The sequence below is a fragment of the Populus trichocarpa genome, chromosome 4 (genome assembly GCF_000002775.5).
Source record: "Populus trichocarpa isolate Nisqually-1 chromosome 4, P.trichocarpa_v4.1, whole genome shotgun sequence".
In the NCBI taxonomy this organism is placed as follows: domain Eukaryota; kingdom Viridiplantae; phylum Streptophyta; class Magnoliopsida; order Malpighiales; family Salicaceae; genus Populus; species Populus trichocarpa.
In genome coordinates, this window is record NC_037288.2 from 16,295,191 (window position 1) to 16,306,419 (window position 11,229).

Genomic DNA, 11,229 nt, shown 5'->3' on the forward strand with positions numbered 1-11,229 from the left:
CAAAAATATAAAAAAGTGTTGGAAGAAAAACAAAAAAAAAGACAAATATATCAGTTTAGAAGAACATACCAGAACTCCTAGGAAATTGCCAAAGATTGGTTGAGGAGGGTCAAAATATACAAAATTGAAAATTTTGCCTTATTGACAAAGAGAATTCATTTTTTAGGAGGAAAATTCAAAATTGTATGTTTAAGGACTCAATTGGAATTTTTCAAGGTTTAACTACAAGGAAGATTAATTCTTAAAGTCAATTTAGGCTTTAATTGGAAGAAATTAAAATCTGGAGGGTCAAAATGCAAATTTTAAGAGTTGATTTGGTCAAATCAAAGGCTTAATTGAATAAATATTAAAGTTAGATGGACAATTAGGGACTTGATTGAAAAAATTCAAAATTAAGGACCAACTTGTAAGGAAAACAAGACTTCAAAGTTTGAAATTGTTGAAATCAGGGACCAAATTAAAAAAAATTAAAAGTTTGATGGTTAATTGGGATCCAATTGAACAAATCAAAAATCAAGGACCGTATTGTAAAAGACACTCAAATTTAGGGCTATTAATTGAGTTTGATAAGGGTGAAATTACATGAAATTAGAGTTCAGAAAGAACTTACAGGTGAAATTAAAAGAAATGGGAAGAATAGGGATTAAATTGAAGTTTGTCAAATTCCAAATTAAAAAAACCTAATTTGTAGGGTTTAGCCTAATGATGTTGTTCAGCTACTATGCTCTTTCTTCTTCGATAGTTTTGGTTGATCAAGTAGGCACTTTTAGGTGAATGAATATTGCGTTTCCAACCACTTTTTAGGCTATAACAACTATCATTCAACTAAGAAACACCCCTCTACAACCTCATTTTTATTAAATCAAATGTTTACATCCTATTTTCTCCGATGACATCTTCTCCGTTGTCAGTCAACCCTGCATTTTTAGATTCTATACTAATCGGGTTAGCATTTTCAAACGAATAAATGTGGAGTTACAGACCTCTAAATTGAGTAAGATTGGATCCAACATAAAGGTATGCACCCCCTCTATCTTGATCAGGTGGTATTAGGTAACGTTGACGTTGGTGTTGCTCCAACGAAGCTATGAAAGTAATCAACTCAATCAGCCTTAACTAAGACATTCATTTGTACAATACCACGTAATTCTTTTGTGTGTTCACACTTAAAAACTCTAAGAGGGTTCTTATAAAGAATTTGAAACTTTTATTTCAAGATCAAAAGACTAGAAATACTTCACCTTGGCCTCCAAATTTGTTAAAAAATCACATAAATCCAGAATCATTGATCCTGTAGTAAAACCAATCTAGTTTTGGTTTGTTAGAACCCTAACAAAATCATTTAGAAGCTCTGAACCCGCCTATAAAAAGAGAGGTAATCAGAGGATTTCAGGGAGAAAAAAAAAAGGAAAAACAAAGGGGAAATTTTTTTTGGTAAAGGTTTAAGTAATCCAATCAAGTTCACAATTTCAAGGATTTGGTTTGTTTTTGCTAGGTCTGGAGAGAAGAAAAAAGCAATGCAGCATTAGAAATCCATTCTTATTCGAAGATTTCAAGCTTGGAAGGTATATCCTTGCAAACCTTGAAAGAGAAGTTCATGAAGCTTGTTGGATTGATTTTTGTTGTTTAAATGCAATGTTTTGAATGAGTTGACATGTTAATGATTGTTTTAATACATTATGTTTACATCTAAGTTTGATTTGAAATTTGCCAAATATATTAGCAAGGTTGATGTTTTTTTTTTTTTTACATGTTTTTGAGTTTCTGAGTTTTATTTGGATCTAGTTGAAGGTTTAGGAAGACATTTTGAATCTAAATTGCATAAATATGTAAGCTATTTTAGGTTGATAGTTTTGGAGCTTAGAATTTTATGCATATTTATGATGATTTGTTATTTTTACTAGTTTCTTTTATTCAAGTATGCTTGGTTATGATAATGTGGGTTGTTTAGGCTAAAAAAATCTGGTTTGGAGGTCTAAAAAGTGTCTTTTAGGTTTAGCAGTATATATTGGGTTTTCTAGGCAAATTTGGGTTTTTGTTCTTCATATTCATCCAATAAACATTATTGTAGGTGCTAGTTTTAGGTCTCGTTTTATTTTAATTCTGGTTTTTATAAGTTCGCATATCATTATTAGTAAATGATTTAGGGTTTTCAGGCATTGATAATATGTTTTGTGGGTTTTAATCTTAGAATCAAAACCTATTTTTGACAAAATCATGATGTTTAAGGAATAATAAAAGCAAACTGACATTTGATTCTTGATCTATACTTGATTGCGATTAAAACATTGCTTTTTATTGCTTGAAATCTGGTATTGTTTGATGTTCAATTGTTGGATTTAAGTTTGAGTCATGTTCTTTATTCTTTCTATGTTTGATCCATTTTTCTTGAGAGATTTTTAGTTTTTTATGTTTTTACTTATGTTGAATCTGTTTTGGGTTTGGATCTTTATTTTGGATTAAAAAAATCCTACATATTTTTTTATTTTACCTTTTTCGGATATAGATTTTTATAAAATTATTTTGTGCATTTAATTTTTGAAGTTATTTTTCTGATTAATATATAATTTTTTTTATCTTTTTGTATAGATAAATTTTATTTTTAAAATTAAAAAAAACTTTATTTTTATATAATATTTTTAATATGTGCAAGCTTGCATAATATATTTTTTTCTTTTATTTTATTCAAGTAATTTGATGTATTTGTTTATTTATATTATCGTTTAATTGAATAAAAAGATTTATTTTAATTAATAAAATTTAGCAAACACAACCGAGTAAAAATTCCATCTTGCGAGATTAAATATCTTGATTTATACATGTTTTTTTATTTTTCCACTTTTATTTTTAATTGTTGTTAATTATTTTTTAATTTATTAGCATACATAATTTTTAATATATTTTATTATATGTATGCATATACTTTTTTATTTGCCCTTGAAAAAAATAAGATAATCAATGATTTCATCAAAGCGTCTGTGTTAATTAGCTCTTAGAAATTCATGGGCGACTAGGAATTAAAGCAAAAACAACATAAAAATATATGCATAAGCTCCACAGACGCTTTCATTGTCATAGCAGCACTTTTCAAACAGAGAGCAACTGGGAAAACATAATCTGCTTGATCTTTGATAAAAATGGAATGTTAGATTAACACGTTCCTTCGTTATTCCTTTCGTTGCAAAGGGTCTAACGGGCTGCAGGTCTAACTGAACCATCACCTATTCCTTTTCTGCTAGAACTTTTTTCTCAAAACCTGGGCAAACTTTATTCCTCAATTTCCTTTCTGCAAAAGAAACCTATTTTTCGTTTTTGAGTTCTTTCACGGCCAAAAGAAAAGCAGGGTGAAAGGTGAAAGGTTATTTTTTTCACCCCCTTGAACACTAATTTTTATACTTGGTTAAACCCAAAATTAAAGAGCTGGAAGCTTTGTTTCCCTTGAACACTAATTTTTATACTTGGTTAAACCCAAAATTAAAGAGCTGGAAGCTTTGTTTTAGTGTCATCGGTTGGTGCAAGCTAATTTGAGGCAACTCTGCTCATTGATTTTCACTGTTTGTTAAAAGAAAATGGAAAGCCTGGAAACTTTCTTGCCATAATACAGTTTATACCAATTGCCAAAATAAAATATGACCACGCTACCCAATCAATAGCATACTGCTTTGCATAGGCTAGCTACACCTGTTAGGTATGCATCCATCTTCCAGAAACATTAGAACATAGAAATCCAATCTCGGTAACACAAAAGGCAAATTTGTGGAAGTTTTTAGGCTAACATTGTAACACTCAGGAGCCTACCTCCATGCTCACCACACAAATGGCTAAGAATGCATGCTCAAACACTGCTTCTGCTATCCACAATCAATTTATCAACTCTACCAAGGCCCTGTCAATGTCCTTCGCAAGCATTGTCTTTTACCTCCCCATTGCGCTTTCTTCGTCTCGAAGAACTGAAAAAACAGAGAGTAATCATATTCCCCTCACCATACCAATGTTGATGCACATAATTTTCAGATTTTACAACTACTTAATTGAGTAGCACAATTCGACTCCTGTTCTTAGTTTAATCAGGAACTATGACACCTCGTGACTATTATGAAGGCTATGTAGGGAAGAGGTGCGGTAATGTACTTGAGCTTCCTATCAACTTCCTTATCTACCTTCTTTTGCTTCATTGTTATCTACATTTTTTCCCTTTACTGTTGCAACCTATGTCATTGCTCAAAGCTTAGGTCACAATGTGAAGTCGTTATTCAAAAAAGAATGCAACTCATCAATTGCAAGGATTAATATAGCCAGTGAGCTTTGAACTACCTCAGATCATTTAAGAAAGCAATTACCTAAGAAGTTAGGAGACATCTTGTTTCAGTGATAACACAAAAAATATATATTTGAGATCGGACATGGAAGAAGTAAACAAACTAACTATCTGAACAAAGAAGATGGAAATTGCACAACGCCGTGACTGCCATCCAAAAATACAAACTGCAGTGATTCTAGAAAAGAGGCCATACCTGATTTTGCTGCATTTCAATTATTTCAGCCTGCAGCAACCAAGGTTTGGTCAAGCAAGTTTGCCACACATCAAGTTCCAAGATTTTTTTATAGAAAAGAGCATACCTGTTTTCTCTGTAATACTTCGTTCAGTTCTTTGAGTTTTGCAACTTCATCTTCCAGCTTTTGTGTATGGGCCTGCAAAACCCAAAAGCAGAAAGTAACATGAAGTTTCAAGCAGCTTTCTCACTTGAAGATTAATGTTCAGTCATCACCTCAATGACTTAAAAACTCACTAAACAATAAGAGTTTCTTGGACCTGGGAGCAGCAAAATTTTGTGTGTGTCCGACTTGAGATGGAACATTATATAAATCATATTGATGGATGCTTGAAACCAGCATGCTAAAAAAACTGCTAAGAGAGGGGACCCCCAGGAGCAAAGCCTCAACTGATTCCCATCAAATAGTTTGCAGTGCTTTTCACCACACTATACTGGAAAGCTGCCAAGTGCCAACACATCTTAAGAAGAACACTTAAGTTGGAAATTAATCATTTATTACGGTGTATTCATTTTTATAGGTACGAGTAAGATTTAATGGGGAAACTAAGTAAAGCCAAAACCTGCTGCTTGTCATTTAAAGAAGAGAGAGGTTGACATCTACTACCAACCACACACTTATGCACTTGTATGATATAAATGGTCATTAGAACTAGATAATAATCTGGCATTCTGAAATACAGCACAAGCAGAATTTGCCTTTTTATCAGCATCTTGAAGAGGAAAGAAAAAAAGTTGATGATTCAATTAAAACTCAATGATACGATCCGCCCGTGTCAACAAAGTCAAACAAAATACCTAAATCCATGTGTGGAAGCGCCAAGTAATGTCACTAAGGCATCAAACTAGACCTCTAAAACTACAGGCAAAAACAATGGAGACATGTAAAAATTACAACCTGGAACACAAATAGCTCCTTGATCAGCTTTAAAGTACCAAAGGAGCAAATATTATAGTACAAAAACAACACAGAAGGGAATATTCAGAAGCTGAAAGATGTGTAATAGGTCAGTCACTAAACTAACCTGCTTGAGAGTCCGTGATCTTGCAGCTGATTCTCTGTTTTTAATCATTCTCCTCTGCCTTCTCTCAGCAACCTTCTCCAGAGCTGTGCTGGCTTTTCTTCCCCGGCTAAATACATATGGAACTGGCGATAGTGAAGATGTATCAGCATTACTCTTCGCAATCACATCCGGTGATACCCTATTTGCAGAAGATCCTGTTGCAATTGTAACGCCTCCAGTTGCTAAACTAACAATTCCCATTCCTCCACTGTGAGCTAGACCATTGTTCACAGATCGGTCTGCAATTCCAACAACCGATCGTCTCACTCCAGGGCTAGCAAGCTGAGCATTGTTTGACAAATGTAAAGGGGATGCAAATGCCACAGTTGCTGCAGGCTTGGGGAAGAGCAGCTGCTGCTGCTGTGACAGCTGCCGTGACTGCGGTAGTTGCTGAGTGGGTCTGATTCCACCTGCATCGAGTGTTAAACTAGGAGGCTGGTTAGCAACTAAATTACCATTGTTCTCCATTCTCCAAGTTCCCATGAGCCCATTGTTTCCATTTGGCTGTTGAAACCCAATGGCCAAACTAGAGTCGTTGTTGTTGTTTAGCAGGGATAGTTCACCAAAGAATCCACTATTATCAGGCCTTCCAATTTGTTGAGTATCCTCTCTCACTACCCCGGCCCTAACCAAGAACTCCTCCAAAGTTGTCTCTCCTAAAGTCTGTTGCCTTTGTGGTAAATTGGATCCCGCACTACCACTCCCATCTTCAGCAGCACCACTAGTTTCTTTGATCAGGTCTCTCCAAAGCTCATCAACAGTCTTTTGACTTAGTGTCCTAGGCAAAGTTAAAGATCCTTGTCTCTGCAAATTCCCACCCGGGGCACTTCCTTCACTCCCCACACCAAGTGTATTTGTCATTGCTTGAGTCTCTTCGGCAGTCCATATGTTTTTCAATAGTTCTTCCATGTTCATTGATCCAAAATCCTTCCGCAGCCCACCACCCCAGGTATTTTGGAACTCATCGAAGGTTAACGAGTACACTGAAGACTGGCGGATCAAGAAAGGATTCTCTTGTGGCTTTGTGACGCTGCTTTGTCCTGGTGGGGCATTTCCAAAGTTCTTGTAGTCCCATTGAGAGTCCATTTTTTAAAATCTTCAAGTGGCGGCCACAGCTGACTAAATCAAGTAGTTCTGTAACTTTTATAAAATTAAAGAAGATCAAAATGGAATCTCACTCCGCCTAGGTAAATTGAGATAAGAAAAAATCACTAAACCAAGTCATATAGGAGTAAAAGTTACAGTTTTTACATTCTCGGTCCGACTACACAAATTTTAAGACCCAAGTTCAAGTAACCATGAGCATAAAACTATACATCAACTGCACAGTTACTTCAAAAATCCAATTGGACAAAAACAAGCCAAGCCAAGCCATGGCTTGAAAAAAAAAGGTATCAAGATTTAAAGCTCCTACAGACACCATTTCCCAGGACATAAGAAAACAAACTGTGCAATCTTTGAATCTGTTAGACCAAGGCTAAACTTTCAAAAAGCATCCAATTTTCATAAAAAGAAGCACACACTAATGCATGGCCTCAAAGAGTCGAATCCATGCAATTACAAGACTTAACACCCACACACGCAGATGAAACGATCCCATTTCCAGGAATCTATGATAGCACAAAGCACAATGAAGTAGAGTTCTAGAATAAGAAAAACACCCCTGCAGAGTTATTATCCAATAAATAGAGATCAAACTAAACTAAAACTGAAGCAATTTTCATGTTCTCTCCTCAATTTCAGATCCAAACGTTCATTAAAACTGCAAAAAAAAAAAAAAGATAACATACAAATAGCAGCTTCCAGGTTTGATACTTTTCATGCTTCTGTGCTGATAATATCACATCCCTAACTCAAATACCCATAAATTAAGCAAAAAGGATCAAGCTTTAGACCCGTAAGAACTAGCCAAGACCAACCCATTTTCCAAATAAAAAATACCAATACCAAGTAAAAAATTAAACCAACAAAGAAATTACACTAATGAAAGTCCAAACAACTCATTTTATAACAATATTTCGACTTTCAGCACCCAAAACCAGGGTGGGGGGGATAAGAGCCCACTCAAACCACGTTAAACAATATTGAATCTATCAATTGATGAAATTATTAAATTAAAATCTACTAAAAAAGAGAGTTTTTGAGAAAGAAAAAAGGAAGAAATACGAGAGACAAAAAAAAAAAAGTGAAAACAAACACTGTGCGATTAGAAGGGAGATAGACAGTCACGGCAAGGGACAATAAAAGTATTAAGAGAAATGGATAGTTTATTTTTATTACCTTTAATTGTTTTTTTCTTCTAAGAATATAAAAATCGAAGCGAGTAGTGAGAGCGTAGTGTCTTTTTTTTTGTGGCTTACTTCGCTGGCTGGTGGAGGCGACAAGTGTCTAGTGCCCCTAAACACGAGTCACCAATTTAAGGAGCTACAAAAGATTTTTACTTTATTTATTTATTTATTTATTTATTTATTGATTTGGAAACATGATCATTGGAGATCTCGCAACGTGGTCCAATGGGGCAGCAGTTGAAATGCCGAGTTGACGCGTGTCCAGTAGGGAGAGGCAAGGTGGGTTGCTCTTAACCGTTGATTTGTGCTTGATGGTGAGGGTTTTGGTATTTTATTGGTTTGTAATAGTGGGGATTGTATGCGAGTTGGTGCAGGTAGTGACTGAATGTCAACCGTCGATAGTATGAGATCATGCGTGGATGGGTTTGATGATATCAGCATGATATCAGGTGCGATTGATATGGAAATGGACCAGGCATGTTTGTGTTCCCGTATTACTTACTGTTTTGAATTTGAGCTCAAGGAAAGTTCCAGAGCACCACGTGTCCGTCCTCCTTTTATTTCATCAACATTGAAAGGACTGTAATAAACAAAATGTGATGGCGGGCCTTCATCTTGTGAAAGTGGGAGCGGTGTCATTCCACTTTATGATTTTAATTTTTAAAATACTTTTTTTTCTTTTCAGAATAATATAGTGATCAGATTAAAAAAGTATTAAGAAAAAAAATTTTGTATTTTGAGAATTATATTTTATCTTCGATTGCTTTAGATCTAACACTTAAATATATGTAAAAAAAATGTATTTCAAAGATTTGACTTGCCGAATTAAAATTAATATATATGAATTTACTCTTCATGTAATCTCATGTTTGAGTTTTATGGTTGCTAATATAATAATTACTAGAGGTTTACATGGTTTTTAACTTAAGAATTCATGAAATTAATCGAAATGTACGTAAACTGACCCGAACACTCACGTTAATAAAAAAATTAATATATATATATATGATCACTTTTTATGTAACTTTAACAGCGAAGTACTTATGTCATAAAACATTAATGCAATGGTAGTAATAATATATGGTTTATAATGTACAATCTCTGATATAAGAAAAAAAAAATTAAGATTGTGATTCATTCGTGTTCATAAAATTTACAATATTTACCTATTCAATGTGAAGTTTGTAATAAAAAAAGTTTATAACTTGTATTTTTTAAAATAAAGTAAAAGATATCTAGGGCTAGTCTAATATTTTTCTGGTGTATTGTTTTCTAAAAAAAATATTAAGAAGGTCCATTTTAAAAATCGTTGTTTTTAAGATTTTAATAAAAATTGAAAAAAACATATTAAATAAGGTTAGTTTAATCTCTAAAATAAATAATGAAGTGAGAATAATTTTTTAAAAAAAAAGAAGAAGAGAAAACAACACCACTCTAAAACAAAACGTGTAAGAATATGTAATGCAATTATCAAGCAGCCAAACAATGAATTTTCCTCGTTAGTGCTGGAAAATGTGATTCATGATCGGGTCTGTCACAAGGTTGTTAATTTTATTTTATTTTGTTTGTATTGGCTGAAATATTTTATACCAAATTAAAAAACAGAACAAAAAATAATAATTTTCATCTCATTTCAAATCTCAGTCCGTTTTAGATTTTCTAGATAAATTTTAGCCGGAATGTTCTGGTTTAACTTCACATATTTCGTTCCGGACTTGAAAAGCCATTAATCAAATTGGTATTTTGTTTAAATTGAATTACTTTAAATTAAAGTTTTATTTAATCTTGAATATTTAGAAATATTTTAAATTTTAAAATTATATTTGTTTGACATTGTGTTTATAATTTGAATTATGTTTGTTGAATTGTCACTTTTCCCGTACAGAGTGCACAAACAGTAAACAAAATCTACTTATAACCTTAAGCGTGATATTATATTTTGATTAACCATCCTGAGACAGTCATGCCGATCTAAGGAACTTGAATCTGATAGAAATGCCGATCTAAGCGATTTCTAGACTTAAGAATTATGGGTATGGCAGTGATTTTATCGGGCAATCATATCAGATCTAAGATATTTATGTCTCGCAACTCATGTAAGAGGAAAATTATGTATTTTAATTGTTGGGAGAGAGAATAGAAAGAAAAATACAAACAATCAATTAATATGACAATTCAACCATGATATGTCTACACACGCTGTAACATGTGGAAGAGAGCACGGTTGCGCATATAGTTTGACAGCGAATGACTAAATTTGACCATCAGAAAGTATCTCACACGTCTTTTTAATGGCACGAGCACCACCCACTTGCCAAGGTGTGTGAAACATGTACCGGTAACTTTTCAATTAAAAAATACAATGTGAAAATTATAAAATGTTCTTTATGGTCCTTTTAATTACACAAATTACTTATGTAATTTTACTATCATAATCTATAATAATTTGTGTCTAGAACTACAGTGAAATTTCCATGATATTTAGCTTTCTTCTATTTATATATACACACACATAGAGTAATCACATAATCAACGCAAAACACAAAGGAGTCAAATGATTCTCATTTCAAAGCTTTTCGAACGAGAAATAATCTTGTTCAGAATTCAAAGACATGGTGGTTGCCCACAAGGTTCAATTATCTTCGCACGTGGAATAGAAAATTAAAACTAGTTACGCGATACACGCTTTGATGCAGGTTAAATATTTTTATTATTTATATAAAAAAAAAAGTTATATATATAGGTTTTTTCAGTATATTTTATAGTTTAAAAAATTTAAATATAAATTAAAAAGTTTATATACACATGTAATCAAGTAAATTGAGAATTATATATGTTAATAAATAATTAAAAAATCATTAATGACACCTAAAATAAAACTTGAAAAATCAAGATACAGATATAGATAAAAATATTTAATCTCATAAGATGAAATATTTACTCGATCATGTTTGTTAATTTTTATTTATTAAAATATTTTTTTATTTAAACAAATGATAATAGAAATAGACAAACATATTAAATTGATTGAATAAAATAAAACGAAAATATAAATAATATGCAAGGTTACACATACTAGAAATATCGTATGAAAATAAATATTTTTTATTTTTAAAAATATAGTTCATCATTACAAAAGATAAAAAAAAAAATCATTGATGAATTAGAAAAATCTCTTTGAAAATTAAACGCATGACCAAAAATTATTTAAAAAAGATTTTCTAAACAAAATAAAAGAGAGAAGGGGTATTAATATAAAAATAATTAAGTTTTAACAAAAAAAATAAAAGAAAGAAGCATTAATTGAAAATAAAAGAAATTAGA

At 32.4% G+C, this 11,229-nt stretch overlaps 1 protein-coding gene across 6 annotated transcripts; it reads right to left on the reverse strand.

Moving 5' to 3' along the window:
* Positions 1 to 3,523: 3,523 nt before the first annotated feature.
* Positions 3,524 to 8,042, reverse strand: LOC18097783 (ABSCISIC ACID-INSENSITIVE 5-like protein 7). 6 transcript variants are annotated; one of them, XM_024599433.2, is made up of 5 exons: positions 7,898 to 8,042; positions 5,579 to 6,751; positions 4,621 to 4,692; positions 4,515 to 4,544; positions 3,524 to 3,950 (listed from the first exon to the last, which is right to left on the reverse strand). In XM_024599433.2, exons 2-5 carry the CDS (start codon positions 6,701 to 6,703, stop codon positions 3,876 to 3,878), a joined length of 1,302 nt encoding a protein of 433 aa, XP_024455201.1. In that variant the 5' UTR covers positions 6,704 to 6,751; positions 7,898 to 8,042; the 3' UTR covers positions 3,524 to 3,875. The 6 variants fall into 6 exon arrangements, 5 of the variants coding, with proteins under 5 accessions (XP_024455201.1, XP_024455204.1, XP_024455202.1 ...); XM_024599436.2 differs by having other exon boundaries at positions 5,579 to 6,757; positions 7,898 to 8,008; XM_024599434.2 differs by lacking the exon at positions 7,898 to 8,042 and adding an exon at positions 7,408 to 7,858.
* Between the last annotated feature and the right edge of the window lie 3,187 nt (positions 8,043 to 11,229).